The 19,131-nt window shown below is 40.4% G+C and overlaps 1 protein-coding gene across 2 annotated transcripts in view; it reads right to left on the bottom strand.

Annotated features, from left to right (window-relative positions):
- The window catches only part of PRKCB (protein kinase C beta), a gene marked incomplete at its 5' end in the record, with an annotated part of 311,242 nt that overhangs the window by 166,506 nt on the left and 125,605 nt on the right, over window positions 1-19,131 (bottom strand). For both annotated transcript variants that reach the window (XM_082600409.1, XM_082600408.1), the window contains one exon: window positions 10,904-10,986. In XM_082600409.1, the coding sequence (XP_082456535.1) occupies window positions 10,904-10,986 (83 nt within the window). The remainder of the gene's footprint in view (window positions 1-10,903; window positions 10,987-19,131) is intronic.

The following is a 19,131-nucleotide window of genomic DNA, read 5'->3' on the forward strand; positions in this document are numbered from 1 at the left end:
TCATTTCACAGTCAAAGAATTGCATTTTACCACATTACCATCATTTTTATTAGACTTTTGCCCCGACCAGCCCGTGGGAGGTGCCTTTGTATTTCCATTTTGTGACAAGCAAGATGGAAGCATGCAATGCTAAAAATCAGGCTAGACTTTTGAAACTCACCCTCTAAGATTCGGAAGAACCATTGGTGGTAAGAATATTAATTAGCACTTACTATGTGCCAGGCACAGCAAGAAGCCCTTAACATGGATTAACTCATTTAATCCTCACCTGAACCCTGTTAGGAGGGTGCTATCTTATCCTCTTCTTACAGAAGAGGAAACTGAGGCAGAGAGGTTGGGCAACTCGCCCAAGATTATTCAGCTAGTTAGTGGCAAACCTGGAATTCAAACCCCACCATTCTGGTTTCAGAACCACCCTACTATAGGACCTTTTGTTGGTTTCCAAACTTGGCTCCCCTGCAGAATTACCCGAAGGACTTCAAAATACAGACCCCCAGACCCTTGTCTGTAGCTCTTCAGGTGAGGTCTGTTCTTAACAGGTTATCCAAATAATCGTTAAGCATGCAACCTGTCTGTATTCTGCAAAGTAGCATTTAGAAATGGTAGTGGACATGTGTTGTTTTGATCTGCAAATATCTCTGCCTCCTTTTGGGGTTAGCAGGGCCTCAATTCTCCATCAAAAAGCCATCCAACTCCCACTGTATTTAGTTCCCTAAAGAGGGAACACTTTCAAGTCCCAACCAAGGGCTGGTTAGGTAACTTAAGCTTCACCACATAATGTCTCTCCTTCCGGAATTTGAATTTAGGGACAAAACAACACAAGAACCAAAATCAAATACAACTGGTCTGGTTGTTTGGGAAGGTTTCTTCCAATTCTCTAAAGTACATTATACCCTTTTCAATAAATTTCTTTATAACAAGCTAACTCAAGGTCGTTTCTGTTGCATGCAACCAAACAACACTAATTAGTAAAAGAATAACCAACTTGGGAGGAAACTCACACCTACCACAGATATCACCTCTACAGCATCCGTGACAACTGGTCTTTGCTCTACTGGGAGGGGAGCTAATATCCGTATACAGGAACCAGGTGGTCAGTTTGGGCTGTTCTTCCTTAGCCTGCACAGATGGTCCTCAGTCCTGATTCTGTCCTTTGAAGCTATACCAAAAATCTATACAGTAGCTCTTTAAATGTTTAATGACAGCCTAGCCTTTGAGCTATCCAGGCCAACCCTCAGAGTGCATCCAGCCCCCTTGTAAGGCGTCCTTTTGCCCTTTGGAACATACACCTGGTTATTGAGCACTTTTGTTGTGAATGTAGAAGTTATAGACTGCAGGGTTTAGTAGTAAATACTAGTCCTGGTGCACTGCCAGATTTAGATAGGTAATAGATAAATGAGAGAGATTGTGTGTGTGTGTGTGTGTGTGTGTGTATGTGTGTGTGTATCTGTACTGTTTAGGCTGATCTGCCCCTAATATAATTTGTCCTTGAGAGTTATAGATGAGTTTTGCCCTCAGGTGATGATGAGATCTTACCATGATGCCAAGAGGGATATTCAACCTTAACTGTTGCATCACGTCCTGGAAGGAGTCAGACAGTCCTGGAGCATCATCAGAACTGAACTGTGGGTGTCCCCGCTTGGGGTTATGAAAGACTACACAACCCAGGCTTTGAGAAGAGTGCAGTTGACTGTTATGTTGCTTTTCCTGAGCCAAGGAGACCAGACAATGCTGTAAGAGGAGGTGGGCCCTTCCTCTGATGATAGGGATGCTCTACTGCCACTAGCGCTCAGGCAGGGAATGGGTGGGGCCTGGACTGGCAGAGCTAGGATTTCCCTCCTCTGGGGCCAAAGGTGAACTGACCAGCAGGGGCCAGAATCTTACCAAGAACACCTGAAGATTCCCATTTGGAGGACTAAGCTGGTTCCCAGCTGATGGAATATATTAAGAGTAACCACATCTAGGGACTTCCCTGGTGGCCCAATGGTTAAGACTCCGCACTTCCACTGTAGGGGGTGCGGGTTCTATCTCTGGTTGGGGAACTAAGATCCCGCATGCTTTGTGGCCAAAAAACAAAACAAACAAAAAAAAAGAGTAACCACATCTAGAAGCAACTATAATTGCTTACAGTTATACCCAAGCCTTCGCTCAGGTTTGATTTTAACCAAATTAAGCGGGAAGGCTGAGTCCATGCTGGAGGTGAAGTGGCACCAAAAACAAGACTGTATTGTAGAAACCAGTTACAGAAGTTCCCAAAGTGACCTTCAGAGTTCTGCAGGCAGCAATCTGGAATAAAACACTGAGCAGAACTGACAAGTAGCCACCAAAATGTGTTTAGGAAATGTGGTCTTGTGTTTTTCTACATGTGTGTGTTTTTTGTATATTTGTTGATATATCATACCATACATGTCCTTTGTTGTCTGCTTTCTTCATTCATAATGACTATATAGTCCCATGTCAATAACATTTTAATCACTGTGACTTTTTATTGAAGTATAATTGACATACAGTAATGTACAGATTTTAAGCATACAGCTTCATGAGTTTTGAAAAATGTGTGCACCTGTCTAGGCACCATCCCAATCAAGACATAGGACATTTCCGTTACCCCAGACATTGTGACATGTTAATCACTGTACAGCATCCCATCACATGGATATGTTTTACTTACAAAAACCCTAACTGGAAGTCATTCAGGTTGTTTCCAATTTTTCATTAGTATTAAATACTGAAACAATGAATATCAATTTAGCTAAATATATACACATATTCTTAAATAATTCCTTAGTAAAAATTCTTAAGCCAAAAAGGTCATTAACAATTTTGGTACATATTGGTAATATTCTCTGGAGAAAGATTAGACTAATTTACACACACTGGTGAGTATGTGAATTAGTCTAATCTTTTCCCCTCTTCCTCCTGTTTATGCTTTTTACTTTGAGTCCTATTTCTTTTGATATTATTATTAAGGCCCTGTTTTATATGCATGTGTGTTTTGGGGGTATATCTTTGCCTCTTTTATTTTTAACCTAATAAGTTTCTCTTGTACAATGCCTAGAATTATACATTTATCCAGTCTGATAAGTCTTTTCCTTTTAGTAGAGAATTTACATTGGGTTAGGTAACTGAAATAAACTGAAATGTATACTTCCTAGATTTCACAGTTCCTTGCTGGCTAATTTTTATCTTTGTTTTTATATTTTGTTATATTGACCAAAATGTTCTTTGTTATTTTTATCTCTAGATTGCTTCTTTCACACTAAAAAAAGTCTATTTGAACCAATATGTCTATGCCAAGAATTAAATAGTATTAAATATTTTATTTAGGATCTTTAAATTTAGACTCTAAGTTTACTATAGTTTTAGTTTTGTTTTAATTAACGAATTAATTATTTTGGCTGTGCTGGGTCTTAGTTGCGGCACGCAGGATCTGCGTTGCGGCATGTTTAGTTGCAGCATGTGAACTCTTAGTTGCAGCATGTGGGATCTAGTTCCCCAACCAGGGATCGAACCTGGGCCCCCTGCATTGGGAGCACAGAGTCTTACCCACTGGACCACCAGGGAAGTCCCTAGTTTAGTTTTTTATGCCAACTTTATTGGGTTATGCCGGTTACCATGGTCAAGGTAGCTTATAATAATAAACTGTGGCAGCTATTAATTTTGTCAGCTCCTCAAAGTTTCCCATCCTCTCTTCTTATAACTTACATCGCTCTCTAAGCCATAGGGATGCTATGTGATCCAGGCCTGATAAACTGTAAAGAGTTCATTCCCTTAACAACTGAGGACCAACCAATCAGAACCCTTTCCTGAGACTGATTATGAATACAGGAAGAAAGAAGGCCACTTCTTCCTCTAGGGTTTCCATCCTTTCCTGGGGTCAACTACAACCAGGCTGACAGACATATTTACAGACATGTTCTGTCTACAGTAGGCACAAATGAGGCAAGGACAAATCAGTCAGGATCCCAAAAGGAAACAAATGGCATATTGAAATTAAGAGAGTTTAAGGCAGGTTTCATGAAAGGACTGTTTAGAAAGGTGTGGGCATGGTGTTGAGAAACCATGAGGGAGAGTGCAGTAAATGGGGGCAATTAAGAGCAAAGGGACAAGGGAAGAGAGTAGCTCCTGGAACCCAAAAGGAGAGAATTGTGTAGAGGTGACTGCCGTCAGAGGAGCAGCAACCTTCAAAGAGCAAAGCCAAGAAGACCTCATGATAAATACCCTGGGCTCACCCTCCAATCTCCTATCAGTCCCTCCCCTTGAGTCAGAGGGTAAGGGAACCCCAACGGATGCAGCCCTTACAGGTCAGTCTCTCAGGGAGAAAGCAGAGAGGATCTGGAAGGACAAATGAGACAGCTGGCACAGCCTGCAAGGGCCAGTGTGGTAGACTACAAAATGGCCACAAATCTCCCCTTCCTGTACGCATCTCTGCAGTGCGACTTTGCAGGCCCTCCCATCCAGAGGTGAAGTCTATTTCTCCACCTCTGCGTCTGGTCTTGGCCATAACCACTGTGACACAAATAAAAGCTTGAAAAACACCTGTGCTTTGGGGATTTCCCTCTCTTGCTGTGCTTGGAACCCTGAGACCAGTGTGTGAAAGAGCCTAAACTTGTTTACTGGAGGAAAAGAGACCACGTGGAGGAGGAATGAAGTGTACCAGCCAACAGGCTGCCAAGTGTCAGTCATGTTCCTGAGGCTATCCAAGGTGATCCAGCACCAGCCAAGTCACTAGCTGACCAAACACATGAGAGAGCTCAGCGGTGATCAGCTGAATAGACCCAGATCAGAAGAATGACCAAAGCAGCCCACCCAATCATGAGAAATAATAAATGATTATTGTTTGAAGCCACTAAACTTTGGAATGGTCTGTTATACAGCAAAGCTAACTGATACAGCTGATAATGAGAAAGCATCTTGCAAGTACTGGATCCTCAGTTCCAGTGTCTGAGGCCCTTGTCTCTGAAGCTCTTACTCCTTCTCAGTGTCCTTCCCATGAGCCGATCTCTTTTCCTAGTGCTGATTTGAGTTGGATTTATCTCATTTTCAATTTTTTAAAATTGTGAAGGTTTACTTTTTCTCTGTAATTTGATACAGTTTAAAATGAACAGATTAGGTATAAAATAAGCCACAAGGATATATTGTACAACAAGGGGAATATAGTCAATATTTTATAATAACTATTAATGGAGCATAACCTTTAAAATTGTGAAGCACTATATTGTATACCTGTAACTTACATAATATTGTACATCAAAATATACTTCAATAAAAAAAGTAAAGCATGTCAAAAATAAAGAAACATAAAGATATTTTAAGGCTCACTGTTATGAAAATCAAAATAAAATAAAATAAAATGAAGAGAAATCCTTCATATTCTTCTAAAGTTGAAAATAATTTACCCATGAAGCCTATTATTCTGGAGCTCTGGGAGAAGAAAAGCTTCTTGGGCTTTTATGAAAGATCAGGATAGAATAAAATAAAATGAAGAGAAATCCTTCATTCTTCTAAAGTTTAAAATAATTTACCCATGAAGCCTATTATTCTGGAGCTCTGGGAGAAGAAAAGCTTCTTGGGCAATGTTCTCATTTCTCTCTTGATTATTCTCCTGTTATGGTTTTCAATTTCTTCTTGAGACAAAATTGCCAATTTAAAATTTCCTAGAAAATCATCCATTACAACCAGATTTTCAAGCCCATTAGCATTTTTATATGCATATTCTTTTTAATGTATAAATATAACATTCTTTTAAATTTTTCTTTTATTTCCCTTTTATTAAATCTTCAACATCTAATACATGATTTATCATTTTTAATATATTTCTTCATAAAATAAGACTTGATTAAGAAACACAAAAGGATACACTCAACATTACTGCCCGTGTCTTTCACTGACTGATTTAGTGATGGAATCAGGAGGGCACAGGGCATAACAGTGAGTTTTATTCAGTACCTTGATATGAATGATAAGAAATTATTATTTCTAAAACCATAAAATGTTGAAGACATTATCTTCAGACAAACCAGCTAAAGAGTCCTTTCGTACTTTTGTACTGCCTGGCACAGAGCCTCTGCTCAACAAAGTTAGCTATTATTATTACCTATTATTCCTTGGCAGGTCCCTTCTTGAGTAGGAGAGACTCTTCCAAGGATTAATAATAATTTAGAAATCATTTACTGAGTGCCTTCTTTGTGCCAGACACTATTCTGGACGTGGTTCAAGCAGACTCTCATTGAATGCTCACCAAAAAAAAAAAACTATGACATACGTACTATCTTCCCCATTTTAAAGATATAAACTAAGGGTCACAGAACTGAAATTATTTTACCAAGATCAATGGAACCGTAAACGTCAGCACTGGATTTTGACACTGAGGTTTTCTGGCTTCAAAGTCTAGGTTCTTTTCTCAGCATTGCACCATAGAATTTGAGGTTTTGTGTAAAGTAACGGAAATGGAAACAGTCATTATGTCCTAAGGGAATGATCTGGGTGGAGGCATGAACAGAATTATCAGTATATCCCTGATTAGGGAGGTAAGTAGAGCAATGGAGCTGCCCTCAGCTACCTGCAGCAGGGGCTTACAAGGGCACTTGTGCTTAACACTTTCATGCAATGACTCCTTAATCCATTTGCTGTTAATCCTTTTGTTGTGGTTGTAGTTAACTCTTTTTCATTTTAAGGATTTTTAAAAATTTGTTACAACAAATCTATGTGGTTGGTACTAATATCCCAGTTTATGGATAAGGAAACTGAGCCATAGAGAAGGAAAATGACACACCCAAGGTCACCTCATGAGTAACTGGCAGAGTCAGGACCTGAACTCAGGTATGACTGACTTCAGAATCCACACTCTTAACCACCATTGTCTCTGGGCGTGATCCTTAAATTGCCCAACTTCCCATTTGTAGCTGGAGGGCACTAAGTCAGCCAGGGACCTGGGGCAGGCAATAAATGAGGTCTGTTCTCCTACTGAGGCCACCTGTGACTCTCTGAACTACAGTGAGACCCACAGGTCTTTTATGAAGTCCAGTGTGATGGCTTCCAGGGATTCTGTTCCACAGTGGTCCCTTGGGTCAACAGGACCTGCAGTAGTTTGACCAGAGATTCTTTCCCCTCAATGAAGAGTGAAGTCTATTTCTTTACCACTTGAATTTGGGCTTGACCATGAGACTACTTGATCCAGTGGTACATTATCAAACATGGTGCAGAGGCTGAAAAAGCACTGATGCACTGGGACGCTTGGAACCCTGAAACCTCATGTGAACAAGGCAGAGCTGGCCAGCTAGAGGATGAGAAGCCATGTGGAGGAGAGCCAAGGCACCCAGGCCACCAACCAGCTCACTGCCAGTCATGTGAATGGGGCCATCCTAGATCATCCAGGCAACAGACATCCATAGACACAAGCGAGAATCCCTTAATTTTTGTGCCCAAGACAAGTACCTCACTTGACTCATCCTAGTCCCAGCCCTCAGAGACAAGTCCTCTCTTTCTTGTTCTGAGAAGATCTCTCAGGACACTGTGTATGTGGTCAGTATTCTAAGTGCTGGGTAACTGTAATGTCCATATGTAATGCTTATGGCAATACCAGAGACTTGGTCTCCCTGAGAGGTCGAAGAGACAGCAGGATTGAGAGTTTCCAAGCAGATGAGACCAAGAACCAGGAGGATGCCTACAGATGACCAGAAGTACCACCCAGGAACTCTGCTGTGTTTTGAGGTCCCCCAGTGGTGGGTGTCCCTACGTATTGCCTGTTCCCATGGGCACTGAATGGTTGGGTCAGTAGCTGGGTTCACTGGGACAAAGCCTGGTTCATAAAATTCCCTCAGGTAGCCTAATATGTCATGATGGAGACCTAGAAGGATGCCAACCACACAAAGATCTACTAATATCCAGAATATTCCCTGACTCAGACTGGACTTGGAATAGCAGAACGTAGAGGACAGAACCTAGCACATTCCCTTTTCACGGATGGAGACTGTGCTTTTCTACTCCATGAGCTTGCTGCATGCCAGCTCCTCCAAGGTCACAAAGGAGGAAGGCACTCCTCCATACCCCAGAGAGCCTGGCCAGGTCGGCAAGTAGGTGTGGCCAGATCTTTAATCATGTCTCCACCCATGGACAGAAAAAGGTCAATGAACCAAGTCAAGCCAGTTCAGGAGTCTGGACCAATTCATCATTCTCAGTGCCAACCAGCCTTCTTGGAACTGTGTCCAGAGATAGTATCATTTCAGGTAGGCTGCCAAATCCTATACATGCTGGCTGCAGGCAGTACTGCCTGCTCTCCCCATGCCCAAGGCAATGAACGTCTACATGGCTCCATTCACAAAGAGCAGGGTCTCCTACAACTTATGGCGCCTACACACTCCTAGGAAGGACAATTGCCAGGTGGCAGGCAGAGGACCCATTCATTCTTCAGACATATTTGGTAGACATCTGTCCTTGCCGTCTGCCCAGCATGTATTCACTGTAATTCATTAGCACTGTCATTATCATCTTCACATACGTACCAGACACTGTCTTATATGTATACACTGGATACTCGTAGCAAAGTTATAAGGTAGGGTTTTATTCATTTTCAGCTGAGGAATATAAAGCACAAGGGAGTTAAGTACTCTGCCCAAGGTTACACATGTCTAGGCTCCATCCATAGCCTATGATTTTAAACAGTCCACAATACTGCTTCTCTAGTTCTCCTCTGAGGGACCACCTCTCCCCCACTCTCAAATCATGGGGTAGGCACACCAGCCCTCCTCGCCAGGAGTAAGCACATAACCAGGTCTGCCAATCAGCATGACCATCCTCTGGTTACATATGATCCAGGGTCCAATGAGACTTTAGCTCTTGTCACTGGAACTGCAGCACTGATAAGACATTACGACTAAAGGTACCACAGCCATCATGCTCTCGTTAGGAGAAAAATCTTCTTGAAACAGAAACCAGGACAGAGGAAGGCTGGGCCAAGGCATGGAGAAAGAGATTCCTGAAGACCTCATTTCGGCCCCTTGATTCACTATGTCTGAAGCCAGTCTACCCTTGGAGCTTTTCAGTTTCAGGGACCAAAATTTCCCTTTTCACATAAAACAGTTTGAGCTCTTTCTATCTTAGGCAACATAAAAAGTCAATGAATAAAGACAGGATATGGGAAACACCATCCTCTTGGCTGCTCTTTGAGTACCAAGCCTTGGTCTGCATGAATATTCAGAGCTGCATAATGGAGCCATGCTCTCCCCCCAATCTTCCCTGCCTGCTTTCCTGGGGACAAGAGATGGAATTGCACTAAAAGGGTCAGGGAGTGTGATCTGAGAGAACATGAAGAATGGTCCCATCTTTGTCTCTGCAAACAAGCCTGTGAGGGCTTTGGTTATTCTCTGTGGCCTGGAGTTTTTAAACCCAAGTATCACAGTCTCCAAGCAAAGCAACTTCAGTATTAGCTCTAGAGTGTGGGTGGTATGCCCCTGATTTGCAGCAAAATGGCAGATGACCACTTATAGAAGGCCAGCAAGAACATATGCAATAACAGAGGTAGTTATCACCACCCACTTCAAGCAACCTCAGGTCAGCTGTCAAGTCTAAGGGACCAGGACAGGACCAGTGGGAGACAAAGCCAATGGGGAAAATTCCAGGAAGGTGAACGAAAGCAGGAACAAAATAAGAGAACCAGGGGTGACAGCTGCACAGAGGGTACACTGAACGCAGTTCATGACTGGGCCAATGGAAGAGTGTGCATGGTGGAAGGTCCAGGACAGTTTCAGCTGCATGGAAAAGAATAACGCAAACAGTGAGACTTTACCAATAAGAGGTGCTTCTTGTCTCACATACAGAGTCTGGGCATAAGAGAACTCAGCGTTGGCTCAGCAGCTCACCAATGTCATCGATGACCCAGGTCCCTTCAACTCTTCCACCCTGCCATGCTCAGGATGTCAGCTGTGTCTCCCTCATTGACTCACAAAGGGTTGCCACAACTCCGTGCATTATATCCTCCCACAAAAATGTCCAACAGAACAAAGTAAGGAGTGTCTTCCCTTATCAGAAAGGAAAGTCTTCCTAGAAGCCCTGCCCAGACTTCCCTGCAGTTCCCACTGAGCAGAATTGGGTCACATGCTCACTTGCTAGCTACAAGGGAGCCTGGGAAAGCAAGTATCAGGCATCTTCAACTTTTAGCGTGAGAGGTGGCCTCTGCCAGAAAAAGAGCGGGGGTTAGGAATGGCTGTTGGGTAGGCAATTCACATGGTACCCCAAACTTTTGGTAAACTTGCACCAAGACTTTGTCATATCCTTAGAGCACTCACACTGTCATTCACTTAATATTTTCCTTGAGTCAATTTATCTTTTGTTTAACCTAACTACCTTTACCTAGATAGGAAATTTTATATCCCCACCATAAATGCAAAACTATTACTAGACACATTTTCCAATCCATATAAAAATAAATACATAATGATCAAAACAAAAATTGCCAGGTTTACCCAGAAGCATCCCTTGTCCCACCAGCAGTAATCATACTTTGGGGTGCACAGTAGCAGGGTAAGCTCACTTCTTCCTAATTCTTGGGCCCTAGTACAAGAAATTCCCTACCAAAGAGCTAAAAAGTACACTGTAAGGTACCATCCTAACTACCTTTTTATAGTAGCCATAAAAATTTAGCCGCTGCCCACCACTCTCATGTCTCAGCCATAAACATGAAGACATTTTGCAGAATCACAGTAGGGAAACTAGCTGGTTTCTTGAAGTCACACACCCCTCTCAAAATGTTTTGTTTTGTTTTGTTCTTTCCCGTTAAAATGAAGATAGTCTCAGAAGCTATAGGACCATGACATCCTGACTTTTTTGTCTCAGTGTACGCATAGTTACCCAAAAGGATGCATTGACTGTGGACAGAGGGAGGTGACCAGGGCCCGTTACTTACATCGGAGGCTGGACCCTTGTCAGCTCCTGGGCAGGAAAAAGTGACGAACTCATGGCACCGCTTGTGCACGACAAAACAGCAGACTGCAAAAGAGAAAATAAGGGTAGGAGTGGGGGAAAAGGAAAGTGGAGAGTAGGGAAGGAGGGGAGGGGAGGAAGAAGTAGTTAAACCTGGACTTCACGACAAGCAAAGGCTTTATACCAAAATAAACAATGCCTTCAGCTTCTGCACCTTGTCTTTTATTGAAGTCAAACTCTTGGGTACACCGATGTTACAACTTGCAAATTACTTCGCTTGCAATGTTAACTAGGGTTCAAAAGATCACAAATGCTCAAAATTACACACCCCTGAAGATCGCTTAAGTTGTATGATCTTCCACTACTTTTGGAACAGAATGTTGTTTTTCAGATCGGGCACCACAGGAAGCTGTTGGCTTGTGTTTAGGTCCATAACGCTTATGAAGGATGTACATTTAATCACTAGAATCACACTTAGAGAGATGTGCATAATGTGAAGGGCATGTAGAAAAAGAGTGAGCAGGAACGGCGGACCCACACCTGCATCTCACCCAGGAGCAACTGTCAACTAAGTGGAAAAAATAGGCTACATGTTTACATTGTTACTTTAGCAGTCTGAAGCCAAATGTGTACATACATATATGTAAATTTGTATGCGTTAAACGCTCCACTATTTGGGGACCATATTACTTAGTGGGAGGGACAATTAGAGAATACATACAAAATAAAACTATTTTTTGGTGTTGTTCAAATCTATTTTTATAAACTCTAGACTGTGGACTCCTGGAGGATGGGCACCATGCTCAGAATCTTCCTAAAGGACATTCTCAGTAAATGAAAACAGGACAGGAAACCTCAAGGTTACCACTAGTGATATAATGGACCTGGGCAACAATCATCAATGCTGCCAACATCAGAAAAAGACACTACCTGCCTGCTGATGAAAGTACTATGAAGAATCCTGCCACCTGTGAAGTATTCTTGCCAAAATAATCACACCTGAATCAGTTCAAGAATCTTCATCCAACTACCAATTTACCACAACAAGTGACAGAGATGCATTTTAAATGACACCACAGAGAGGCAATGAGAAAAAAAAATTAAATACACAAGAATGTGGTAAGCTACAAGATGTTTTTTCAACAAATAACCTGGAAGAGGACAGGAGAGCATCTGTCCTCTTCTGGATGATACTGTAGCGATGGCTGCATTTAGAGAATATATAAAACAAAAAGTGAACCCTAGTATAAACAATGGCTTTTAATTAATAACAATGTATCACTATTGGCTCATCAATTGTAACAAATGTACCACACTAATGCAAGATTCTTTACAAGCACTGTACATATATCATTCATTTAATACTCATAACGACTCTAAGGCATGCCATTTCATTTTTTTTACATTCTTTTTTTAATATTCTTTTCCATTATGGTTTGCCATAGGATATTGAATATAGTTGTCTTCATTTTTTTAATTGAGATATAATTGATATAACATTATATTAGTTTCAGGTGTACAACATAATGATCCTATATGTATATACATATATATATATATGACCATAGCAAAATGATCATCACTGTAAGTCAACATCCATCCATCACCAAAAATAGTTATAATTTTTTTCTTGTAATAAGCTCTTTTATCTACTCTCTTAGCAACTTTCAAATATACACTACAGTACTATTAACTATAATCACCTCGCTATATATTACATCCACAGAACTTATTTATTTTGACCACTTTCACCCACTTCACTCACTACCCACCCCACCCCTGGCAACCACCAATCTGTTTTCTGTATCTACAAGTTCGCTTTTTGTTTTTGGTTTGGTTTTGTTTTTGTTTTAGATTCCACATATAAGTGAGTTCATATGGTGTTTCTCTTTCTCTTTCTGATTTATTTCACTTGCAAATGTTAATAATAGGGGGAACTAGGGTGGAAAGGGGGTTGAGGGAGTAATATGGAAACTCTGTATTTTCCAATCAATTTTTCTATATGCCTAAAACTGCTCAAAACAACAACATACAAACAAACAAAAGTGGAAAACTGCAAGAGGAAAGTAGGAGGGCAGAGGAGAAACATTCAAAGAGATTTAAGAAACATATCAACTAAATGCAATATGTAGACCTTGTTTGGATCGTAATTTAAAGAAACTAATAGTTTTTTAAAATTATGAGACAATCAGAAAGGTGGGTATATTCACTTTTTGATGTTATGAGAGAATCATTGTTATTGATATTAGGGAATTATAATTTTAGATGTAATAATGGTATTATGATTATTTTTGTTAAAGAATACTTACCTCTAAGAATACATCCTATAATCTTTATGGATAAGGTGATTCTATTCAAAATAATTCAGTGTGACATAAAGGAGATAGAAAGGGGAGGGTTATAGATGGGGAAAAAATTAGTCTTGACTGATCATTACTGAACCTGGCTGATGGACACAGAAGGATTCATTATACTAATCTCTCTACTTTTATGTATATTTTCTATAATAAAAACATTTTAAACGCTCGTGGTTTAAAACAAGAGTTCCAAAGGGGCCAATTTCTTTCTCCTTTGTTTTCTCCCCTTTCTGTTTTAGTATTTACTGTATTTTATAAATAATATATGCTTTGTATGAAGACATTTGTGTCAAACAGATCCAAACAGTGTGTTTGTGCTGTGTATGTGGGGGGGTGGTCCCTCTCTGTGCCTGTATATCTGTGACTGCTGAGAGAAATTCATGAGCAGTGGCCAAAAAATGCCACTGATGGTTATCTCTGGGCAGTAGGACAACAGATTATTTTTACTTACAATCTTTTTATTCTTTTTTTTTTTTTTTTTTTTTTTTCAGTACGTGGGCCTCTCACTGCTGTGGCCTCTCCCGCTGCGGAACACAGGCTCTGGACGCGCAGGCTCAGTGGCCATGGCTCACGGGTCCAGCCGCTCCGCGGCATGTGGGATCTTCCCGGACTGGGGCACAAACCCGCATCCCCTGCATCGGCAGGCAGACTCTCAACCACTGTGCCACCAGGGAAGCCCTTTACTTACAATCTTACATCTGTATTGTTTGAAATGTTGACAATGAGTATTAATTATATAATCAGGGAAAATAAGTCCACTTTCATTTTGAAACAAAACGAAGAGTCAAAGAAAAACAAAGGTCAGGAAATGAAAAATATGACTGCCCAAATTGGAAACTCAGTGGTTGGGCTGATATAAAATGGAGACAGCTACAGAGGAACTTAGCAAACTGAAGTCTAAATTGAGTGATTTTCCCAGAATTCTGCAAAAAAGCAAGAAAAAATAAAAGAAACGATACAAAACTGTAGGATAGATCTAACATCCATATAGAAGGATACTCAGGAAAGAACAGAGAGAATGGTAAAGAATGTGTAATTAAAGAAAATAGAAGGAAGTCCTCTAAAGATTAAGAAGAATTTGAGTCATTAAATTGAAAGAAACTATCAAGTGTCAATAGATGTGAATGAAAAAAACAACTAATGGTGAGGATTTTCAAGGCTCTGAGATCATTGTGAGGACGTGTCCAGCAGTGGCAGGAAGAGAAGAGGAGAAAGATTACTGACAAAGGAACAAAAATAATTTTAACATCAGATTTCTCGTCTGCAACTTTGAATTCTAGAATACAATGGAGCAATGTCTTCAAAGGTTTAGAAAAAGTCATTTGAACCTAAAACCCCATACATAGCCAAACTACCATTCAAGTGAAAGTACAAAATAAAGACATTTCCAGAATATAAGAACTTGGAAAATTTACTTCCCACAAAAGAAGTAATAGAGAATATACACTCCGCAAAACAACAACAAAATGAATGAACGGGGCATAACAAACAGTGGTGAAAGAAAGAACAAAAAGAAAAGCGGGGCGGGGGAAGAGAGACTTAAGTCATAAGAGATGGGGTTGGCAAAAAGGCTATAAAATTGCAATATGCTAAGAGTCTTGTCTTATCCCTCAGGAGTTTATAGGTATTGAGAAACTGCATTTAGGACATTATAAGCTTAAATATGTGTGTTAACAATTAAGAATAAAAATAAGAATAGAAGTATTATATATAACTTGCAGACCACTAAAAGAAAAAAATGGACAAAGAAAACTTAATCCAACTACACTTCAAAAGGACTTCCCATATGACCCAAATTCCTATAAATACAATTCTTTTTTTAAACTTTTACATGGCATCATTTGCACTTTAAACTCTTTTATCCATCTGTAATTTCTTGGTATCTGAAATGACATGGGAATCTAATTTGCCATTTTTTTCCAAATAGATAATCAATTGTGCCAGCACCTTTTACTGAATAATTCATCCCCTCTCCACTGATCTCAAATGCCAACTTTATTATATGCTAAATAATTATATACACTGGGGTCTGTCTTTGGGCCTTCTGTTCTGTTCCACTGATCTGTCTTATAATAAAGCAATATGGGATTTAATTATAGTGCCTTTATAACATGTTATATCTTGGTTGGGCAAGTCCTCCCTCATTATCCTTATTTTCAACATTTTCTTGGCAGTCACGGAGAGTTCCAAGTGAACTTTAGAATCGGTTTATCAAGCTTTTAAAAATACCGATGGAGGGACTTCCCTGCTGGTGCAGTGGTTAAGAATCCACCTGCCAATGCAGGGGACACAGGTTCGAGCCCTGGTCTGGGAAGATCCCACATGCCACGGAGCAACTAAGCCTGTGCGCCACAACTACTGAGCCTGCGCTCTAGAGCCCGCGAGCCACAACTACAGAGCCCACATGCCACAAATACTGAAGCCCACGCACCTAGAGCCCATGCTCCACAAGAGAAGCCACCGCCAAGAGAAGCCCGTTGCACCACAACGAAGAGTAGCCCCCGCTCGCTGCAACTAGAGAAAGCCTGCACGCAGCAACGAAGACCCAACACAGCCATAAATAAATAAACAAACAAACAAGTAAACTGATGTAATTTTTATTGGAATTATATTCAGTCAATTCCCCACCCCCACCCCCAGAAAAAAAGTTTATTGGGACTTTGGTAATTAGCACTTTCATAACAATGAGTCTTTCTAGCAGGAATAGGGTGTCCCTTTGTTAAAACTTTATTTTATGTCTCCCAATAGACTTAATTTTCTCTGTAGTTCTACAAATTTCTCACTTACTATTATCTGAGAGGTCCTTTTTCTACGCTATTATGATTTTTGAAATCTTTCCCATTTTGTTTTCCAAGTGGTTATCGTTTACAAATAGGAAAGAAATAAACTTTCAGTGTATTTATTTTGTAAGTATTTTTTAAATTTGTAATAGTTTTTGTAGGTTTTCAGTTGCTTCCGTTGAGTTTTCCATGTAGAGAATCATATTATCCCCAATAATAACATTTTTCTCTTCTCTTCCCTGATAGATATGCCTCTTTTTTCCCCCTTATATTTCCATGTCAAGAATTTCCAGAACAATGTGGAATAAAAGGGATGACAGCAGACAGTCCTGTCCCATTTGGAGCTTTTACCAGCTTCACCTCTCCCTCACTCTCTTCTCAAACTAACTTTTGGAATTTATATTTTCCTTTGGAATTATCCATTGTGTTCTCAGTGTGTTTCAACTGCATCATCTTATCTGGGATGGTGCTGTGCCCTTTCTCATGCTCTCTTCACATTGTATTGTTAGGGAATCTCTCTTTTTATTTTTTCCAGAGGTTCATCTTCCTTGTTGTCTATTTTATTATTCTTTCATTTTAAAGAAGCAAATCATGGACATATTTCTCAATTCTATTGTTTTTTTCCTACTTGATTAATTGTTAGTTTTACTCTCACTTGTCCTACTTCTTTTATTTGTATTTGTACTTTTATTCCTTATTAGTTGGGAGTATCTAGAGTCAAATGGCCAGGTTTGGATGCATTCATCATTTGCAAACTATAGTACTTGGGCACATTACCTTATCTCCCTGTGCTTCAGTTTTCTCTCTGAAAAATGACAGTGATAATAATAATACCCATATTACAGTGGTGGTGTCAGAATTAAACAAGCTAATCCATGCTCAGAACTGTGCCTAGCATATCATGAGTATTCAACAAATGTCTGCTGCTTTTATTCATTATTCTTTTTAAAGCTTCTTGAATTGACTGTTCAGTTAATTTCTTCCCATTCTTCTTCATTAAAAGATTAAGATTTTAAAGCTAAAAACTTTCCTTTCAAGCACAGCTTTGGCTGCATCCTATGTTTTATATTTAGTGCCATCACTGTTTTAAGTTTCTAAGTGGCCTATTACTGTGGTTTTCATTTCTTCCTTAACCCAGAGATGTTTAGGAAAGTTCTCCTCCCCCCTCCATTCACCATTTATAAGCAACTACTTTAGTCTAGAACCTTTCTTCAAAATATCCCAAATATCAGTTATGATCTTATTCATCCGTACTCTCTTTGAGGGAAGGAGGGGGGGCTCATCTCTAGTTTCCTAGTGTCTACCACAATTCCTGGTACATAACTGATATGTAAATAAATGTTTGGTGAATGAATGAACAAAAGAATGAATATCATCAGTCACAGAAAAAGAAGAACGCCCAATCAACTTCATGGTAGCTGTAACACCTGGCTGGCCTTCCACATTCTACCACCATAGACAGGGGTAGGAAGACACCAGTCATCAACTAGGTCTCTTTAGGCAGCCTTCCAATTAGCCACAAAATAAAAAATCCATCCCCACCAAGGTAGACTCAATATGCCAAGGAACTTGGCTATACTCCAGCGTACTCTACAGAGAAGCTGGGAACAGACTGGAAAGTTGATGAGCTTTCAGTGCAGGTACTTACTTTGCACAACGTGCTTCTGAAAAGTTCTGCAAATCACATTTCCCACTAACTAAAACACTTCACAGAAAAGTAGTAGGGCTAGCTATTTAAAGAAACAAACTAAACCCTTTTGTGATACAAACAAACACCCCCACATTTCTGTTTGGCAAATTCAGGATAAAACTAGCCTTTCTTAAATAAGAGCCAACATTCAATGAGCTGCTGAAACACGTACCAGGTTCTACTTTCAAACAGGTACCTCGTAAGAGCCAAGAATTCCTAGATGCTTCACAGTTTATTCAATAACTCCTTGCTCTGTAGAGGTTAAAAGCCTGCAGCCTATAGCCCTCTGAATCCAACCCGTAGCCATGCTTTCTTAGGACTGCACAATGCGGTCTCAAACTCAAATGCCTAAGGGACAGATAAGCAATGAAAATGTTTGAGGGTCAGATGGGAGAATGCATGCAGGACCTGTTTAAAAGGGGAAACTGCTACTTGGCTCCAGCAGAGAATGAGATTAAGGTCCCAAGTACTATCCTCCTCCACTCCTCCCGTATTACATGTAAAATCACAAAGGTCACAGGCCTGTAGGTAGAATAACATCTTTCCCCAACCTCACCAAAGATGTCCATGTCCTAATCCCTGGAACTTGTGATTATGTTACTTTACATGGCAAAATAGACTCTGCAGATGTGATAACATTAAGGATCTTGAGAATGGGAATTATACTGGATTATCCTGGTGGGCCCAATTAATTGTAATTACAAGGGTCCTTATTAGAGGGAGGCAGGAGACTCAAGAGTCAGAGAAGGAGGTGTGACTATAAAAGCAGAGGCTGGAGTGATGCCATTGCTGGAAAGGAACACAAGCCAAGGAATGTGGACGGCTTCTAGAAGCTAGAAAAGGCAAGGAACAGATTGTCCCCTAGAGCCTCCAGAAGGAATGAAGCCCTGCAGACATCCTGATTTTAGCCTCATGAGACCCATTTTCAGACTTTTGACCTCCAGAACTATAAGGTAATAAATCTGTGTCATTTTAAGGCATTAAGTTCATGGTAATTTGTTATACCAGCAATAATAAACTGATATACCAGCCAAGGATCAGAAACAGCTCATTGATCCCAGGAGACCTCTCTGGAGTATCTGGCCCCAGAAAGCAACGGGACCCCAACTCTACCTCATACTGCACCCACTCCCAAATGCCCAACTCTAGCCATTATAATTTATTTGTTGCATCCAAAGAGAACTAGATGAAGTCATTAAATTTTTATTTTCCCTCTTTGGAGTTGATCCACCTCTTGTACCCTATTCTCACCAGGGTCTAAAATGGAAAACTGACATCTTTGGGAAGCAATCTTTGTCCCTGAATCCATAGTTACCTGAGATAGATATCCCAGCACTAGCTACAAATGTCTGTGTTGGGAGAAGAAAGAGAAGGACCCTTAACA

This window comes from Mesoplodon mirus (genome assembly GCF_964341445.2).
Source record: "Mesoplodon mirus genome assembly, chromosome: 15".
NCBI classification, from domain to species: Eukaryota; Metazoa; Chordata; class Mammalia; order Artiodactyla; family Ziphiidae; genus Mesoplodon; species Mesoplodon mirus.